This window comes from Sitophilus oryzae, unplaced genomic scaffold (assembly GCF_002938485.1).
Source record: "Sitophilus oryzae breed Bouriz unplaced genomic scaffold, Soryzae_2.0 scaffold_806_pilon_pilon, whole genome shotgun sequence".
Taxonomy (NCBI): Eukaryota; Metazoa; Arthropoda; class Insecta; order Coleoptera; family Curculionidae; genus Sitophilus; species Sitophilus oryzae.
Window position 1 is genome coordinate 164,290 of NW_022147424.1, and position 21,791 is coordinate 186,080.

The 21,791-nt window shown below is 33.3% G+C and overlaps 1 protein-coding gene across 1 annotated transcript; it reads right to left on the minus strand.

Moving 5' to 3' along the window:
* Positions 1 to 1,309: 1,309 nt before the first annotated feature.
* On the minus strand, positions 1,310 to 20,231 carry LOC115888705. Its single transcript, XM_030908505.1, has 11 exons — positions 19,974 to 20,231; positions 19,655 to 19,910; positions 13,385 to 13,636; positions 10,976 to 11,244; positions 6,430 to 6,580; positions 6,161 to 6,320; positions 5,992 to 6,100; positions 5,717 to 5,937; positions 3,280 to 3,394; positions 2,927 to 3,079; positions 1,310 to 1,525 (listed from the first exon to the last, which is right to left on the minus strand). The coding sequence occupies exons 2-11, from the start codon at positions 19,714 to 19,716 to the stop codon at positions 1,428 to 1,430; spliced, it is 1,590 nt and encodes a 529-aa protein (XP_030764365.1). The 5' UTR covers positions 19,717 to 19,910; positions 19,974 to 20,231; the 3' UTR covers positions 1,310 to 1,427.
* Between the last annotated feature and the right edge of the window lie 1,560 nt (positions 20,232 to 21,791).

Here is a 21,791-nt window from a genome sequence, read left to right on the forward strand (position 1 = left end):
AAAAATATATAATTCTAATAAAAATAGATAAGTTATAATAAGTATTTATTAACACAAACATTCGATACGCTACTGAAGCAGGTAAGTCAAATTAACTTATCTAAATTTTTTGACATCTAATCTTTGACAAGTAATAAATAAAAGCTAAAATGCAAGAAAAATATATAATTTAGTTAATTTAAGTGAATTTCATAAATGATCGGTTTACTACACGTATGTATATTATATGTATAGTCACTTACTAGCGGAAAGTTGTTCCATTATTTCACTCAATTTTTGCCCAGATCTGCCGCACGCTACACAACCAACTATTTTAGAGTCTTTTTCGATAAATCGCGATAGTGTCACTGTTAATTTAAGTTCTGCCACAATTTCCATCTAGATTTACTACCTTTATACAACTATCAGTAGTAGAATAAATAATAAATAACATAAAATAAGCTCCATAAAGACTGACAAATCCACAAAATTTCAAATCAAATTCAAATGTGTCAAATGAATCGTCAAACAGAACTGTCAAGGATCCCCACCCTAGAGAGCTTTTATGGTGCCTTTTCCGCCCACCATGCATGAATACATGGATAGCATTATGCTCCTTCCTTAGTCTTCTTATTCAAAGGTTTAAATTGTTTTAAAGAGTAATAACTTTTTGTCCGTACCTGTATAAAAGTACTGAGTGAAAAATTATACATTTCCGTAACTTTTTACGTAAAAAATATGTCTTGGTAAAAATAGCTAAATTATTTGACTGAAATAACTAATTCGGGAAATTTTTATTTTTTTATAAACAGTTTCTGTTGAACTTTTGGCACAAAAACATTTCAAATTTATGATTTCAGTCTAATAACTATTTAGTCAACATGCTAATTTATGTCAATGATGACAGGTATTGATAATTTCGATTTCAAATATCTCGAGAACCATTACTCGTGACAATTTTTTCCAAGAGACCTTTTTAATGTGGAAAATGTCGTAAATGTATAATTTTTGACTCAGTAGTTTTGTACAGGTACGGACTAAAAGTTAATACTCTTCAAACCAGTTAAAAATATGTAGGTGGCGCCCTCTACAAGTAGGAGTCATATTGGTATCAAAATCAAATTTCTCATGTCAAAATACTCCCAGACACCAATTTTTATTCAAATATTGAAGTTACTTCAGAAATTATTTAGAAAAACTCGAAATAAAAATGAAATTTCTACACCCTGTATTTCCGAAACTAAGCATTTGTATTTATTTTGTATTTTGTATTTACACGAACTTTTTTACTTATTTTTCTCTGCAGAATATGCTGGCAAAGTTTCCGGAATACAATTCGGACCACCCTGTATAGTATGGTTTCTTCCAATGATGTTATTTACAGTATGTTTTTTTGTCATGGTAATTTAGAGATATTTTTTTATTATACATTTGTAATAATAAAAAAATTATGTGCATGGATTTTGTGTGTAGTATAACTTAAAGCCCAACCCAGTAACGTTACCATTTGTTCTCACGTTGATTACTATTGGACCAGCACTGGTATCTACGAGAAAAATCATTTTTTAAACATATTTTTGAACAAATAATAATAAAATATTTTAATGTCAATAGGTCTTGAAACGACAGAACAAAAGTCACAATCCGACGCTGATAATCCCACAAAACATCCCCCTTTAGAACTTTTTCTTTAATGGCCATAAGCGGGAGTAAAAGCCCAACCGCCCGAACAAACACTAGAGGCGCCACCGGTTATCAAATGGTGTAAAAATTGCGAAAATTTAATCACCTAATTTTGACACAAGGGGTCGCGCTTAACTTTTTCAATTTTAATTCAATATTCATTGTTTTCAAACTATATTATTAGACTTTGTTGTATTTTGTGAATGTATAAATGTTTTCTTAGTATAAAGTTGCATTATAGTAATTCAAATTATATTACATACATATTTAAGATTCAAATATTATGACATATGTCAGTTGTGAAAAAAATGTCATCTTGATAACAAAAAGCTAGTTATTGTCAAAAGTAGTTATAATCATGTTAAAATATTAAAATTTACAAGTTATAATTAGATATTTTATATTATTTCAACAACAAACACATAATAGTACAGCGTAATGTTGATATGCACGTCCAAGACAAAATGTGCCGTTATATTTTTCAGTTTTCGTTGTCAGCCGCGGAAGTTTCAGATTTTAGTGTTGTCGGATATTTTTATTTGTGAAATAGAAATATTGCGTTTGGATTACAAAGCTAAAAGTGGAAGTTTTATTGCAATGTAAGTAAGCGTTTGTCCATTTTATATTTAACTTTTTTTCATACCTACGACAAATATACATATATTGAAATTTTATAATTCGTTTTATTTAAAAAATGTTAGAAAACAAGCTTGTAATCCTGTAATTGACATAATTGTTATGTAGTATATTCCATTTAAATGTAATATAATAATTGAAATTTTTTGCATGAGTGCGAACAAACACGAGAGGCGCTTTATTATTTACTTTCATTTCTTAACATGACAGACGAAGTTCTAAAGGGGGATGTTTTGTGGATAATCCCAATCGCGAGCTGCAAGTGCACGGATTATATGTGCACACAAGCTTACTTTGTTCAGGACCTCAAAATTAGTGGTTTCAATTAGAGTAGAATTTTGTTCCTCTAATTTCAACGTACGAATTCAGAACGTCAAAATTAGTGGTGGTAATGTGGTAATGTTCAATTAGTGGCAATAGTTAACAAACTTTTAACTTTTACCACTAATTATACTTCAAAATTTGCGAGTAATGTTATTTTGGCCTTTGACTATCATCGTTCAAGAGAAATTATGGTTAGAAATCAAAAGCTTATTGTTTTATAAGCTAGTTATTAGGCTTTTTCTATGGATACAACTGACTACCATAAGCTGTTGCTAGGATATTCTATTAATTTGCTTACACCTACCTACAACTGGAGCATTCATGCTGAAGTTAGCAGATGTGGAACCATCATTAAACCTATCTCCACATAATCTTGTTCCATCAATAATGATATAATCATCCGGACAATTGAGAATGTCCACTCCAGCTTGACCCTGGGGTACTGTTAACTGACCACCTAAAAACATATAAGGCTCTAAAACTTATTATCTTTATAAGAAATTACTTCATTTCAAAAATATACAGTTCTTGAAACCGACTTCAGACTGTGTCAAGTGGCTTCCAACGCTGGAGGCGTGATTGTCGCAAAGCATAGTGTATAAATATTTTTAAATTTTTTTTTATATTAAATATATTAATAAGAAACTTCTCACTTACTAGGAAGTTCGTTAACAAGCTGAAATGGGTATGTTTGGCCACCCTGTACATTTCTATATGTTATGGAACAGTATCCAGCCTCTCTTCGAATACAAATGGCGTAGTTTAAGTTATTCTGTAAAAATAAATCCCATCAAAAACATAGAATCTAAAAAATGGCAAAGCTCGCAACACAATTCTTCCACTATAAAAAGTTGTGATGAGATCTCATGTAAAACCGAGTCAGTTTATTTTATTTAGTCTCTCCTTAAGCATCTATCCAACAATTTTGTTGTAAATTGTTAGTATCAATATTAGTCATCTTTATTTCTGTAATAATTATAATCACTTGGCAATTGCAACATAATTATAAAAGAATAAATAAATAAATGCCTTTATTGTCAAACATTTTTACAATTTATAGACAAAGGTAAAGTAAACAAACAAAGTAACATACAAAGTAAACAAACAAACAAAAGAGAATACAAAACATAATACAAATTACATTGTCAGTCTTATTGTTTAAAATAAACATTCATAAATGTTTACAATGTCAAAGAATAAAAAAATAAAAATAAGATTCAAAAATATTTAGTAAGTTTATAGTAAATACCAATGAACTCTAAATAAATTCATTTCGATGTCATTAGTAAATATAGCAATAGCAAACATTAGACCAGTGTTTACAAGATCAAATTCGATTATCAAAATATAAGTCATTTACGGCATAGAAAGCCTGGTCTAGTAAATAAGATTTCAATGCTTTGTAAAATGAAGAAAATGATGTTATGAATTTGATTTCAAATGGCAGGTGATTGTGCATTTTTTTCGAGTTGATTAATATTGAACTTTTAAGTAACTCTGAGCGTGGGGTACGTAGATAAAGATCTTGCTCCGCGTTCCTGAGTGGATAAGTGTGAGATGGCCTTTCTTGAAAAGCTGATACATGAGAATATATTCTACCATCTCGATTGTTAAGTAAATCTAAACAGTGCCTTTAAAAATAGAGTTTTTTTAATTAGAATAGAATATCATATCGTGGGCTTTGACAAAAGCCAGTATCTTAGACGGTTTTACGGAGGTCAGGTGTCTTTGATTTTTCCCGGTCGTAATCGGTCGTATCTTTCGATAGCGTAGATTTCTTCTTGAAGAATGCTGGGGGAGGTGCCGATTGGCTCGGAGTATTTAGTTTTCGGCCCAAATAATCTTTTCTCTGTTAAACTACCCCTAATTTCAGTAATTATTTTACTATATATATTAATCGGTTTAAAAGGTTCTACGTCTTCCGATGCCATCTCTCCATGCCTGTCTGTCTCTCCATGCACCGTCTCCGAGAGATCTTTCCTCCATAAACGTGTCAATCCCTTCCTGCCAACTTCTTCTCGGTCTACCCGGTTTTCTTCTTCCTGCAGATTTCCAGTTTATAATTTGCTTTGGGATTCTTATTTCTGCCATTCTTTGGACATGCCCGTACCATCTGAGTTGACTGTTCTTTATGTCGTCCACTATCGTATGTTTAACTTCCATAATCTCTCTTATGCGTTCATTAGTTATTCGCTCGAGTCTTGATTTGCCTGCTGATCTTCTCCAATCCATCTCTGTAGCTTCCAGCATTCGTTTTGTTGTTTCCTTAATTGGCCAGACTTCACAGCTGTACGTGGTTATACTCTTTATGATGGTATTGTATATTAGAGTTTTGTTCTTGTTGTTTATGCTTCTGTCCCACAGTATCCCATTAAATACCGTGATAGCATTCCTTCCAAGTTGGTTTCGTTCTTTAATTGCTGTATCCAACAGTCCATCAGTTGTGATTTGCATACCCAAATATTTGTATTTTGTGCAGCACTTAATTTTCTTCCCTTCTTCTAGCATTAGATCTTATTGTTCTCCTCCGATACACATATATTCTGTTTTGTTAGTATTGATCTCGAATCCCCATTTCTGATATTCTTCTATAAGCTTACGTGTCATATAATTTATGTTATCGTAATTTTGTGCTATGATCACCTGATCGTCCGCGAAGCAAAGTGTGTAGAGCATGTTATCCCCTATGGTTACTCCCATATTTCTACATTTTTGCTTCCAACCTTTGAGAACTTGTTCGAGATATATCTTGAACAGTGTTGGTGAAATACAGCACCCTTGTTTCAGACCTTTGGTTCCATTAAATCCTGTTGTTAACTTTTTGCCGACTTTTATTCTAGTTTTTGTTTGTTTATATAATGATTTTAGTGCTTTTATTAGCTCTACATTTATATTGGTTTTTACCATAGCTTCCCAAAGTCTCCCAAGGGGAACGATGTAGTATGCCTTCTGCAGGTCCACGAACACAAGATGCAGCTCTTGGTTTAGATTGCTCTTTTTACTTATTACTTGAGTTACTGTAAATAAGTGGTCCACCGTCGATCTTCCGGCTCTAAATCCTGCTTGTTCTTCGGCATTATTTTACTATACTTACGAAATATCCCGGAGTGCTTCTGTTAAACATTGCCGCTTGATCATAATTAAAACTTTCGATTACTCCTGTCACTCCGGTGTAGTACTGTAAACAGTTGTTTTGGGATGTTGAACAGACATCAGTATACTGACAAATTCGCATTTTGAATCTTTTACGGGACCCTGTTGTGGACAGTACCATGATTTGAAGCGGACCATTCAATTGGGAAACATCAACATATACTAAAAAGAATAAAAATGAAGTGTATTGATCTATAAAACTATATATCTAGTTACCGTGTTGTCCGGTATTATATCCACACAATACCGGTATCTGATCATTTGAATTCTGTCCGGTTATTACCAATCTTTCAGTTACACATGTTCCATTGGTTGGACTGGCAAGCTATACAAACAAATTAGATGATTCTCCAGAAAGTACTGGTGGTTTTTCTATAATACTTACGTCCAAGTCAATAAAGTCAATCCTGATTTGTTTGACATCAGAATTGGTTTTGTACACGCTAAAAACACAAGACAACGAATCTGAACTTGTTTGTTTGCTGGATAGTACGTCATCAAGTTCCTTGTCGCCTCTTCCTTTCTTGTAGTAGTACCAATGTAGTCTAGATAGAATAATGCTTAGAAGGTAATTATGGGCTTTTTTTACAGCAAATAAGAAATAGTTATGTGAGTGTGGGAAGTACTATATTATAAAAAGGTTAAATCCATTACCTTGGATCCGGAGTTGCTCCAGTGGTTGTGACAGGAGCCAAAGTAGTGGTGGGGGTAATGACAGGTCCAGTTGATGGGTAGTAGTCTGGGTAATTTGGACTTTTGAAGTACGAGCAGTTTCGGCTGGAACTATCACCGCAACTGCCTCGAACTAAAATAGTAATAACAAACATAAGTTCTTCATTTTGGAGACTGCAATTGCTGTTTTGTAGCTCGTAAATTTGTCGATTTTAGTCAAGTCACCGTTTTTCATAAAAAAAAACTACTGTTATTTACTAGTTAGAAGGCGTAGGATACGAAAATATAGGCCATTTTGGCCTTACGTAGGTCACATATTAAGCCGAGAAAAGCCAATTCCCATCGGAATGGAAAATAGGCAAACTAGTACTACTGAAAAAGGGAAACCAATTATTGAATGAACCAGTATCTTTCAGACCACTCAGTCTCCTGGACGTGGAAGGAAAACTGTATGTCATCTATCTCATACGAATTAAGCTGGAAGAAGAAATTGGGGGATTCTCAGAAACGCAATATGGCTTTCGTGAAGGAAGGCAGACTGTAAATGCTATACTTAAAGTAATGCACATAGCGGAAGAAGCTGCTGCATATTACAAGTAAGATCGTGTCACAATCATGGTACAAAGAATACAAGGTATGATATTGCGCAGGTTGGTGGCTACGTCACAGGTGATAACAGGCGCTATTGGTCAGCACGCTCCGCGCGCCAGTTCAAATCGTCAAGGTATTGTCACAGATATTGTTATAAACCTGTTCTTTTGTTTATATACCGTTTTATACTGTTCTATTGTTTATCGCTAAGCAAGTTACTGTGGAGCAGTGCGTAAGGAGTCGGGCTAGGAAACGAGAGACCGGAGTTCGAATCTCGGCCGGGACATAACTTTTTATTTATTTTTTTAAATACTGTTGTATTCTATAGTTTATTTTTGTAGTATTAAAAAGAACTATTTATTCTGTTATTTTTAATCTCCGTTATTAATATAAATTGATTGTTAGTACAATACCTCATTTAATATAAAATAATATTCTTCTTTTGAAATGTATCGGGCCCTAATTGTACCTAAAAGTAATATATTTTAGTGATATACCATATTGTAAACTATTTAATATTTCAGTCACTTAAAAGTTAATTTGCATTGAATAATTGCCTACCATTAAAGGAAATTTGAGCTATACAATCCTTGATGGGCATATTCTGGGTATGCAAATACTTCCTTTAAATTTTGGGTGTCGTTCAACCGATTTATTCTCAAAACCAGAAACATCTACATATAAAAAGAAGCACAGGTCACTAATTATAATAAACTTCACCCTTGGTATTACTTCCACTAATTATAATAAACTTCACCCAAAACTTCTATCACAATTACAATACGTTCATCTGCATTGGCATTTTCTACTTTTCGATGGGAAACAATAAACTTCCCAACATTTTTTAAATGATGTAACAATTCCTCTTGTGGTTACTTTTCCATAGATATCCTCAACTCTGTCCTCATGTGAATTCAGAGGCAATGAAAATGAAAATTATTTACCATAAACATCGCAAACTAAAAACCTAATAAACAATTTTATACCGAATATAGAAATAAATTTAGTATTCTTTACCTATCGTCCAAATCCATGTTAATAGATAATTATTATTTTTAAATATATTTTTGGAACTGCTGGTTTTAGTAATTATTAAATTAAACGAACTAAAAGTCTTAAAAATAAACAATTCTTAACCATAACCCCAAAAAGTGCAGATCTCCTGTCAACTTTCTTTATTTTTTATTTATACATTATTTTCCTAGTGACGTCACAGGTGGTATGCGCGAACTGAACGAAATTGGAGCCGCTATCGATCATACCTTGTATTCTTTGTACCATGTGTCACAATAGATGTCAAAAATGCCTTTAACAAAGCCTCCTGGCAACTTATATTGAATAACCTACGAAAGAGAAAAATTGATCGATGTCTAATCGATATTATAGCATCGTATCTCTCAGAGAGAAAAATTATAATCGAGGCCGAGGGGTTACAAAAAGCTGTGATGGTAAATAGCGGTGTACCACAGGGATCAGTCTTGGGGCCTATGCTCTGGAATGTACTTTATGATGATCTACTGAGGATAGAAATGCCAGATAAAACAACTCTAGTCGCTTTCGCAGACGACCTTGCCATTGTTGCATGTGCAAGCGATGAAGCTGTACGGATGAACACCGTCAACTTGGCAATCCAGCGAGTTGTAAATTGGATGGAGAATAATAGACTCACCGTAGCTTCACATAAAACAGAAGCAGTATTATTGACCAAAAAAAGAAAAATATCCCCGGTTCATTTTTATATACAAGGAGCTGTAATTCATCTAAGTAATTCTTTGAAATACTTAGGAGTGTGGCTGGACACCAAACTTAATTTTTCTGATCATATTAATAAAACGACCACCAAGGCTGAGAAAACTGTCACCGCTTTAGCCTTACTCTTGCCAAACGTGGGAGGAGCTAGAGCATCCAAAAGGAGAGTGCTTGCTAGTGTGGTACACTCGCAGCTGTTATATGCTGCCCCGGTATGGCATAAAGTCATTAAGAATCGAAAACTTACACAAAGACTACGCAGAATACAACGTATCATGGCTACTAGAGTATGCAGCACATACAAAACGGTATCTGGAGAGGCTATAGGGGTTTTATCTGAAATAGAACCTATTGAACAGCTCATACAGGAACGGTATGATAGATACCATAGGATGGGTAAGGATCTAGCGAGGACAAAACTTCTTCAACAGTGGCAGGACAAATGGAATACTGGAACATATGGCAGATGGACATACAAGTTAATACCCGACATTCAATTATGGTTGAACAGATCATACGGAGAAGTGGATTACTTCATGAGTCAAGCATTGTCTGGCCATGGGTGTTTTAAAAAATATTTGTATGATCGTTGTAGGGTTGATAGTGCATCATGCACCTACTGCGGTCAGGTCGACGATGTCCAGCATACATTGTTTGCGTGCGATCGATGGCAGTGCTTTAGGGAACAATTCCGTATGGAAGCCGGTAAGGACTTCGACTTACCCACATTTATCATATATGTACTTAGTTGAAGGGGAAGAACAATAGACGCTAATATATCGGATAGTCCGAAATATTATAAATTGTAAAGAGAGCGAAGAGAGACAAAGAGCATGATAAGATAAATCTAGACACCCTTTGCACTGAAGCAATGCGAGAGCGGATTCCAGTGTAAAGTGGAATAAGTCGAAGGTCACATTTTAGCTAACCATAAAAGAAAACAATTGTTGGAAAAATTCATATTTTTACAAAACTCAAACACTTAAGTTACTAATTATTAAATCAATATCTTATCTATCTATACTAATTTATAAAATCCTTAAGTGACTGACTCACTGATTAATCACGATCCTGCTCAAACCACTCAACGTAAGAAGGTCAGTTTTGGCATACAGGTTGATTCTAGGGTGCAGAGGTTCGATAAGAAGGGATTTTTCGAAATTACACTTCCAAGGGGGTGAAACCATCCCTCAAATATTACAATATATTTCATTTAAAAAACGGTCAAGTTTCCGAAAAAACGCTTAAACACGTATATTTTATTTTGTTTTTTTACATATTTTAAGATTTTTTAAAAATGTATAAAGGGTGTTTCGAAAAATCTGGTCATTGATTAATCACGATTCTGCTTAAAGCGCTTAACTTAAAAAGCTAATTTTTGGAAAACGGATTGACTTTAGGGTGTAGAGGTTCGATAAGAAGGGATTTTTCGAAACTCGAATTCTAAGGGGGTGAAACCACCCCTCAAATATTAGAATATTTTTTATTTAAAAACCGGTGAGTTTTTCGGAAAAACTCTTAAATTACAGTTGAGGATTGGAACCTTTGGTGTTACACAGCAAAATAAAAACACTAAATCACCACAATAGTAATAAAAACACTAAATCACCCACTGAGTGGGCTCTGACTCGGTTGGCTAGATTTTGCCACACCCACTCGGTGCCCACTGAGCGAGTATATAAACGCTCAACTTGTAGATTGTACTTTAGTTTATAATCATCTGCTGATGATGCTAATATGGTAAGCGAAACGCGCGTCCAGTGTAAAAGTAAAAGTGTTTTGGTGTATTGTGGTGATTTAGTGTTTTTATAAAACTCTTAATCACGTATATTTTATTTTGTTGTTTTACATATTTTAAATTTTTTTAAAAATTATACAGGGTGTTTCATAAAATATAACCATTGAGTAATCACGATTCTGCTTAAACTACTTGACGTTTAAAGCTGATTTTTGGCAAACGGATTGACTGTGGGGTGTAGAGGTTCGATAAGGAAGGGTTTCTCGAATCTCAAATTCCAAGAGGGTGAAAACGCCCCTCAAATATTACAATATTAATTTGTTATTTAAAAAACGGTTAGTCTTTTGCTTTGCTTTATCATCACTATTACAAATGATTAATTCGACGCGAACGAAGTCGCGGGTACACGCTAGTATAATATAAATAAAATACGGTAAAAGATACACTTACATACACAACATACACCATAACCACTAGCGCAATTTCCAAAAGCGGTACCGCCCATCTGGGTACATTCGCTCGATGTGTAGCACACTCCCTGCCATGTACCAGCCCAGTTTGTGGCGTTACACTCTGTATTGTTGAATTTTATCACAGTGAATATACTGAAAATCTTCTTAATTTTTCCGATAGTCTTGTTTTTCAAACTCCAGAGAGTATCTGCAGTTAAAAATTTTGATTCTTGATCGACTTTGGGTATTCTTTTATTCAAAGGTGAACTGAAATTAAGCATTATCAAAAACAAATTTATTGAAGTCGAATATCTTTAAGTTTTTTAATTTAAATTCAATGTTATGATTGATATTTTTTTATTAGAAGCATAATAACAACGAAAAGATATACAGGGTTGTTCATCACATACGACACGGAGTATTGTAGCTAAACGATTAGATTTTTACAAATTGTAAGTTTTGGGTTCGTTGGAGGACTATTAGAGCTACAATCTAAAAATATTTTTACAAGATACAGACTGTCCCAAATAAGTAAAAAATAATATAGTTGTATTTTTTTTAAAAGGAACACCCTGTATATTATTCTGTTTTTGGATTTTACAATTGAAATAAAGATAAATTTAATTAAGGTTTATCACACTTAAATCTTACCGTTTTTGAAATATTTTCAATTTTATGAAATTGCAGTAAAAATTTTAAGGCTTTATTTCTCCAAGGATATCAAAGTTTTTAATACTAAATATTTACTGAAGATTATTTATTGATCAGATATTGTGTTGCAATAATAAAAATTCTACTACCTTATACAGAGTGTCCAAAAATTTATATTAAATAATTATTAACTTTAAACGGCAATAACTTGTTTAATTTAAATGGAACACCCTATATATTTTACGTGAATCAGATGCACAATTTAACTGTCTACCAAATTGTATTATACCATTTTTTACCCATCTCTTCAAGTTTTCGTAAAAAATGCATTTTCTTATAATTTAGACCTAATTTATCACTATACCCATGGAATATTGACATTTCATATTTTTTTATAGCACCGTAATATGTACAAAATGTACTGGTGGTAAATATTGCAAGCCCATTGGCATACAAAAAAACTATTTAAATCTTTGTAAAAGAGTATACCAATTAAATATACCACCATTATTTCCTACCAAAAACACTAAAAATTAGTTAATTACATATTTTAAATTGTTTTAATTAATAAATTATTCTAAATAAATGTGGATTTGGCTCAGAAATCAATATAATAAGAAGTTATGAAAATGAATGTCCCTATTTTTATAAATAAGCATTCGTCAATAAATGAAATAAAATTTATAAGGTGTTACTTTTTACCACACTGTCTAATACACACACAAAATTCAGTTTTTTTAGTATTTGGAGCAATTATTACTACAACGTAAATAGTCAATTAATGTAGTTTGAATACTAAGATCATATTAATTGGTCTTCTAACAAAAAATATTTAAACAGTTTTTTTTAATTTTTTAATTAAATAAGCGAACTATATCGACAATATTAGTATCTGTACCCTTTGAAAATTTGTTACATCTTTAAAAATAAGCTAAAATGTCAATGGGTATAGTGATAAATGAGGTCTAAATTATAAGAAAATGCATTTTCTATGAAAACTTGAAGAGATGGGTAAAAAATGGAACAATACAATTTGAAAGACAATTACATTGTGCATCTGATTCACGTCAAATATATAGGGTGTTCCATTTAAATTAAACAAGTTATTGCCGTTTAAAGCTAGTAATTATTTAATATAAATTTTTGGACACTCTGTATAATGTAGTAAAATTTTTATTATTGCAACACAATATCTGATCAATAAATAATCTTCAGTAAATATTTAGTATTAAAAACTTTGATACCCTTGGAGAAATAAAGCCTTAATTTTTTTACTGCAATTTCATAAAATTGAAAATATTTCAAAAACGGTAAGGTTTAAGTGTGATAAATTTTAATCAAATTTACCTTTATTTCAATCGTAGAATCCAAAAAGAGAATAATATACAGGGTGTTCTATTTAAAAAAATACAACTATAATATTTTTTACTTATTTGGGACACTCTGTATCTTGTAAAAATATTTGTAGCTCTAATAGTCCTTCAACGATCCCAAAACTTACAATTTGTAAAAATCTAATCGTTTAGCTACAATACTCCGTGTCGTATGTGGTGAACAACCCTGTATAAGATAAGATGTAACAAATAAATCAAATACGTTCTTACTCTTAATGAATACGTTCCTGATATAAATACAAGATTATTAACTCTATTAACTATAGAAGACTGAAGATATATGGATAACCAAGAGTAGAACAGATCTATCTAGCTTTTTGACATAAATATTCTTAACTAAATTTAACACTAGATAAACTTACCTTATAATGTTATTATTAACTTCAACAGTTTTATTGCTTAAACGTTTCTCTAAACGGGTTTTGCCATAACTTTTCTTGTTACCGTATTTCTCCAGAAACAATTTGGTTATATATTTTCTTAGCAGGATGTTGATTTTCTTTCTAGTATCTTCAGGCGATTGATCTTTAAGTAGGTTCTGATTTTTCAGTTGAAGTTCTTCATATTTGTTTGGATCAAGTACCAAAACATTAGGAGACCTTGTAGTTGTTGAACTATAAATATTAGATATACCGGGTGAATTTCAAAAGTGGCTCACTCCTATAGCTTTTTAATTTTTTTAGTTAAAAAAACGAGATTTGGTATGTTAGTATATGACATAAATTAGGACTGATTGACGTATTCAATTGTTTTCGGTCACTTCCTGTTTCACCGGAAATGACTACAACTTATGATTTTTAAATGGCACCCTCGAGATTTTTTTTACCTTATTCGATAGAAAATGTCACTCTGAATAGAATGACATATCATATGTCAACTTTTGACATTTTCGCATATGGTTTATTTGAAATTATATCTTGCGGTTCGTAACGAAAATTTGACTTGAAATACCAAGTGTGTGGTATCAAATTATTCGTATAAAAATGCTTCTTCTGAATATGTTAATGCGCTACCCTTGTTCCATTTGAAAAAATTGAGATATGGTTAAAAATACGATTTGAGCATTTTCTAACTGGCCAGGACAAGGCACTACAAACATTTGACCATCAAATATATTTTTCCAAGGCTCCTTGATGAAGAATTAGTATTTTTAACATAGCCATGGCACTCTAGATTGAATTTTAAAATACAATTTTTTATTAAGCGAGAATGTCAAAAGTTGACATATGATGTGATATTCTATTCAGAATGTCATTTTTTATCGAATAAAGTAAAAAAATACCGAGGGTGCCATTTAAAAATCAAAAGTTGTAGTAATTTCCGGCGAAACAGGAAGTGACCAAAAACAATTGAATACACCAATCAATCCTAATTTGTGTCATATACTATCATACCAAATCTCCTTTTTTTATTTGAAAAAATAAAAAAGTTATAGGGATGAGCCACTTTTGAGACGCACCGGGTATAAATATGCTTCCAGTAGGATTGATATATCAAAGAACTTTTTACGACTCCAAATTGTTTTTGATTTGTACAGGGTGAGTCAACGATAGAGAAAAGTTCATTATTTAGTTTCTTTTGTAAACTGTTCCAGTGCTAATTTTTCAGACGTATTGTGGTCCTTTTCTAATCTCTAGGTAGCACGACTGCGTCCTAGTTGCAAAAACGTTACAACAATTACAAGAAACTCTGAACACATATACCTAGGCATAGAAGGCTTTGAGCCTTAAGCTGAACATCGGTAAAACTAAAATCATGTTCACTCCCCCGGAAAATCATAGCAACGCTATAAAAATCGGAGAACTATTGGAATATGTAGCGGAATTCAATTGCCTCGGCAGTTTGATTTCGGAAAAGGCCAATATCAACTCTGCAATTCAGTACAGAATTAGCAGCGACTCAAGAGCATTCTGGAAATTAAAAGACAGAGTTTTCTACAATTTATATATTTTTCATGAATATGTATGTATATTATATATTTTTCATGGGATATTTTTCACGAAAACTTAAACACTGAACCAAAAGTCGACATAAATATAATGAAAAAGTTCATTAATATAATGAATTAAATCATTAATTTTGAGTCGATGAACGATTTCATTGGCACAATGAAAAGTAATTGATTAACTCTATGAACTTTAAGTTCATTAAATCAATGAACAGTGTTCATTAATTTGAAGAACACATTCATTGGTACAATGAACAGATTTCATTAATATAATGTACCTAAATCCTTATATTAATGAACTGTATCATTAATACAATGAAATAATTTCATAACCTATTTAGTTAAACATTTAAAAGCCGACACTATTAGTAACTCTTGTTACACAGTATAATTGACGATGAAGATCGCTGTCATTGATATGAAATGTCATTGATAGTCATTTCCCAGCCAACTACCTGAATTAATTCTACTATAAATAGATTTCCATTTGAACAAGCCCTTAGCTACAAAGGGAACAAAATTACTAATAGTGCCGACTTACTTACGAGCACAGTAAATTTTTCCATTAGAGATTATTAATAAAAAACAAATGCAATAAACTAATAATAATTTATTAAACTCGATATAGCATATACAAATTAAAAATTAAAAAAATCGACGCGACGAAGAGAATAGTAATGTTATTATTAATTTTAGGGTAAATTATAATAAGAAAATTAATTTACCAGTCGATATCCTGAGGGATTTCTATAAAAAGACCATTTCTTCATTATATTAGCTGTATCCTTAGACTTGATAACGTCTAGACGAATTTGCAACAGGCTTTCCAAGTCGTATCAAGTGGGTCCGATGTTAAATTGTCGAATTTGAATGCTTGAAAGCAGGTCTCAACATCTTCTTCCGGTCCTAAAAGACGTATATCAAAATAATTAAAATGCCAAATATTAAAAGAACATTCGAATTTACCATAATCAGTTCCATATGCCTCGACTTGTTACTATGTTTTTTTTCTTTTTGTTTTTTATCTTCTGAAACATATTTGGAAACCGCTGTTTTAATGAATACCCACACCAGAGATCTCACACAGCGGAATTTGATTTGACAACACAACAAATTAACTACAATACGATAGGACTTTTATTTAAAATATTTACAATATTGAAGAGAACACTTACCGCTCTAATGAAACTAAAGCCTCACTGAATAACTCAACCACACAGACGTTATTAAAGTGCCAAAGTAACCGATCAACATGGCGGACATTTAAGCCCTAATATTTTATTCATGATATTAATAACCGCGTACATTAATATAATGTAGTGTGTTCCTTGTATTAATAACATTGTTTTATTGTTTATTAGTACATTAATATGATGAATATGTGTTCATTAAAGTTTCAGCATTAAAAAAAAAACGCATTCATTGGGACAATGAACGCGTTCTTTATATTAATGAAAATCTTACATTAATTTAATAATCAGATTTTCATTATATTGATGAAATTAGATTCATACTATTAATAAATCAGGCATCGATCTATGATGAACAAATCATGAATATAATGAAAAAAATCATTGTCCCAATGAAAGAACAGTTAATAATCAATGTTCATTAATATTATGAACAATGAACAATGGGGACGAATTGTAAACTCAGTTAACGATGACAACCAAAAAAAGGCAGCAAAGTAATGAGATTTTTGAATGTTCGGAGTGCGGAAGAAAGATAACATCATGTATCGGGCTCTTCAGTCACAGAAAAGCTCATGAAAGAAAACGCCTTGCGTAACCATCATCTTCTGATGCGTGTCAAATACTCGTCAGCTTGTAATGGCAGTACTAGTAGTAGTACGAGGATGGTCTGAAAAGTTCCCGACCTCAACGTGAAGATGGCAGCACTCGTAGATAAAAGCTAGTGAATTTTCATTGTTCATCTGTTGACAGTTATTCACCAAAGTTTCAGCCATTTTGGATGCGCAGTTGTTATGTAACAGTCGTTTGAGTGAGTTGATGTCAGTGTTTTTGTGAAAATGCACAAAATCGAGTATCGAGCTGTCATTAAATATCTGGTTTTGAAAGGCAATACGCCTACACAAATTAAACATGAGTTGGATTCTGCGTATGGGGACTCTGTACCATCATTTACCGCAGTGAAATTTTGGGCAGCTGAATTTAAATGTGACCGTAAGAGCTTGGGAGACGATGAACGTTCGGGACGTCCAAAAACTGCAACTACCGACGATAACATCGCCAAAGTTCACCAAATGGTGCTAGACGACCGCCGAATTAAAGTGAGAGAAATAACAAAGGTTATGAACATATCAAAAGAACGTGTTTGTCACATATTAAATCAAGAATTAGGCATGAGAAAGCTGTCCGCGCGTTGGGTGCCGCGTTTGCTCACGTTAAGGTGCGTATTCATTATCCGCACGAACGAACGAACGAACGAACGAATGTTCGCTAGTGGTATGGACGGGGACCGCACGATAGAACCGCACGAGAAGACCGCACGCATTTCTTCATTCGCGCGCCAGTTCAAATCGTCAAGATATTGTTATAAACCTGTTTTTTTGTTTATATACCGTCATTGAATTATCCTTTAAGCAAGTTACTATGGAGCAGTGCATAAGGAGTCGGGCTAGGAAGCGAGAGACCGGAGTTCGAATCTCGGCCGGAACATCACTTTTTTTTTAATACTGATGTATTCTATAGTTTATTTTTGTAGTATAAGAAAAGAACTATTTATTCTGTTATTTTTAATCTCCGTTATTAATATAAATTGAATGTTAGTACAATACCTCATTTAATATAAAATAATATTCTACTTTTTGAAATGTATCGGGCCCCTAATTGTACCTAAAAGTAATATATTTTTAGTGATATACCATATTGTAAACTATTTAATATTTCAGTCGCTTAAAAAGTTAATTTGCATTGAATAATTGCCTACCATTAAAGGAAATTTGAGCTATATAACCCTTGATGGGCATATTCTGGGTATGCAAATATTTCCCTTTAAATTTTGGGTGTGGTTCAACCGATTTATTCTAAAACCAGAAACATCTACATATAAAAAGAAGCACAGGTCACTAATTATAATAAACTTCACCCGTGGTATTACTTCCACTAATTATAATAAACTTCACCCTTGGAATTACTTCTATCACAATTACAATACGTTCATCTGCATTGGCATTTTCTAATTTTCGATGGGAAACAATAAACTTCCCAACATTTTTTAAATGATGTAACAATTCCTCTCGTTTTTTCCATAGATATCCTAATCTTTTCCATAGATATCCTCATCTCTGTCCTCATGTGAATTCAGAGGCAATAAAAATGAAAATTATTTACCATAAACATCGCAAACTAAAAACCTAATAAACAATTTTATACCGAATATAGAAATAAATTTAGTATTTTTACCTATTATCGTCCAAATCCATATTAATAGATAATTATTATTTTTAAATATATTTTTGGAACTGCTGGTTTTAGTAATTATTAAATTAAACGAACTAAAAAGTCTTAAAAATAAACAATTCTTAACCATAACCTCAAAAATGCAGATCTCCTGTCAACTTTCTTTTTTTTTATTTATTCATTATTTTCCTAGTGACGTCACAGGTGGTATGCGCGAACTGAACGAAATTGGAGCCGCTATCGATCATACCTTCGTATGATCTAGTACTCGAAGCGGATGGTCGAGCGCACGAACGAACGAACGGCCGCATGCGTTCGGTCCCCGTCTAAATATACCGCACTTTCATTCGTTCGTTCGTTCGTTCGTTCGTTCGTTCGGATAATGAATACGCACCTTTAGACCAAAAACGTGTTCGTATGAACATTTCCAACGCTATGTTAGCGCAGTTTAGGCGCAATAAATCCGAGTTTTGGCGTCGATTAATTACTGTAGATGAAACTTGGATACACCACTATACACCAGAAACAAAAATACAGTCCAAACAGTGGACGGCAAAGGGAGAATCGGCTCCAAAAAATGTTTTTTGGGATAGTCATGAAGTTATTTTAATTGATTATCTTCAAAAAGGAAAAACCATCACAGGAGCATACTACGCATCATTACTTGACAAGCTAAAAGCAGAACTTACGGAAAAACGGCCTCCTTTACAGAAAAAGAAAATCCTGTTTCACCAAGATAACGCACCGTCTCACACCTCAACGGTTGCCATGGCGAAAATCCACGAATTACGGATTGAACTGCTTGACCATCCGCCTTACTCACCAGATCTAGCCTCTAGCGACTTCTTTTTGTTCCCTCATTTAAAAATTGCGCTCGGAGGACAGAGATTTTAGTCAAATGAAGAGGCAATCACCTTCGTGAACCACTGTTTTGCAGAGAAAACGCCGAGTACTATTTGGACGGGTTACAGAGATGGGAGCATCGCTGGAAAAGTGTGTAGAGTTACAAGGGGACTATGTTGAAAAAATAAATTCGAATTCAGAAAAAATGTCTTGTATCTTTGTTAGGTCGGAAACTTTTCAGACCACCCTCGTAGATCAGGTTCTTTAGGTAGGCTTACGTGGAAAGAGTCTCCTAAAGAAACACATAGAATGAACTTTAATTCTTCGTTGACACACCCTGTACAAATAAATAGAATATTATACCTGGTGATCGAATAAAAATCTCATAGTTCATTAACTATTTAAAATACTGTACCTACCTGTCTTCAGTAACTTTTAGTGGTAAGTTTTGAGGAATATAATTGTCATTTGGAACATCCATTGGATACTGATTTTCATTATCAGCAAATGATGGTTTTGGGATCTTATTGTTATCATTTACAGAAGAGTAGTAATTATTGTAGTAGTCTTTATCAAGCAGATCTTTTGTATTTTCCTCATTTTTATCATAGTAAGAAGTTGTTTTGGTTATAAAAGGTGGTACACCTTTATTTTTTGAGTAATAATAAACATATTCTGTAAAAGAAATGATTAAAACATAATTTTAAATGTTTTTTAAAGATGTAGCTACAATTTTACCGTATTTTGAAGGATCAAAGCGTATTACTGACTTGTTATATTTTATGTTGTTATCACTGTCAACATCCCCATGTGAAAAGTGATTCTTCTCAAATTCACCATATTCTGATTCAATCGTTTCCTCATCGTTTCTGTGCGAAGTAAATAAATTTTCGATATTTCCAAAGTTCAAACTGTCCTTTCTGTCTATAGGTGTAGGGAAAGCTTTAGGTATAACTGTTTTTCGGGTAGTATACGGTATTTGTTTATGTTATATTTATTTTTCTACAAAATAAATTATAAATATTGATATTGTAATGGAAGAGTTCAAATGTGAAACTTCTAAAAATAAGTTCGCTATAGTAATACTTTTATTGACCACAAAATAAAAAATAGACATTTGTTTGAAAAACCCTCGATTTATTTATCTAGTAACGGTAATATATCCTATTTCAAAGATGACTACAGAAAATAGTATAGTAATGACAAAAAAAGCAAATATTTACGATTAGGTAAAGTTTGTTTTGTGTACAGGGTGGCGCCTCTCATACGCCGCGGAAGCTCCAAGGAGAACGGTAGTTTATATCGAAATGAAATTTTCGCAGCATATGTAGGTTAACTGAAAGCATTTTATAAAAATATATAAAATTTTACTGGGTGTTCCCAAAAAATAGGATTCTAGGAAAAAAATAAAGGTGAGTTTTTTGCTTGTGAAAATGAAGAGTAAATTTTAAATTTCGATAACAGCTACCTAAACTTTAGTTGAAATATTAGGCTATACAAGAGCCTAATATTTAATTATAGTAACCATTGTATGTTAAACCAAATTAAAATTTGACCCGAAAAGTTATACAGGGTGTATTGTATTGTATTGACTAAGACAGGGTCCCATGGGACCCTCCACTGCGGCCGCGAGGGCCTATTGTGGCTCAGTTTCTACAAGCTCTAATGTACAAGAGCGTCAAAGTTCACCCTCAAGACCTCTTAATATAGGCCGTTATGTCTGAGGGCGATATGTCTCCTAGGACTGTCATTCCAGTTTCGGAACATCGCACCCCTAACCCATTCACAGAGCCTCTCTTGCGAGATTTTTAGGAACGCTAAGTGTCGGTTCTGGGCCCGCGAATGGCGAGCCTGCACCAATTTTGGCGAGGGAATCAGCACGTTCATTTCCCTCTAGGCCGACATGTCCCGGTATCCATATTAGCGACACTTTGTTCCTATCTCCCAGTATATTGAGTAGTTTCTAACAATGAAGAATCGTCATAGAGGTGCTTTTCGTTGCCTCAAGTGCTTTCAGCGCGGCTTGACTATCCGAAAATATGCATATTGTTTTCCCGGTGTATTGCTGTTCTACCAGCAGTTGCACACAGGTTTCAATAGCATATAGCGCAGCTTGGCAAATCGTGGTGTGTTTTCCAAGACTGTGGTAGATCTCAGTCTTTGGACTGCTGCAGTAAATTCCTGTACCAGACCTTTTTCGTTTTTGGATCCGTCCGTGTACCAACACATTTCCGCATGTAGTAAACCGTTTCCCGGCTTATCCCACTCGTCCCTATTCGGAAACAGGACGTTGTAGGTGCGCGTCAAGAGTTGGACTGGTGGTGTGAGATCCGAGACCATTCCCAGAATCTCATCCGATTGTAGTTCGTCTACTAGTCGGTTTTGTATGAACATGATTGTTCCTTGGCTCTCTCGTGCCATATTTAGAAACCTATATGTAGCCCATCTCGCCTCTTTTTCCAAAAGAATTTGAAGAGGAGGTAGGTCGAGTAGGGTTTCCATAGCTTTTGACGGCGTGGAATTGAAGGCACCAGTCACCGCTAAGCATGCTTGTCG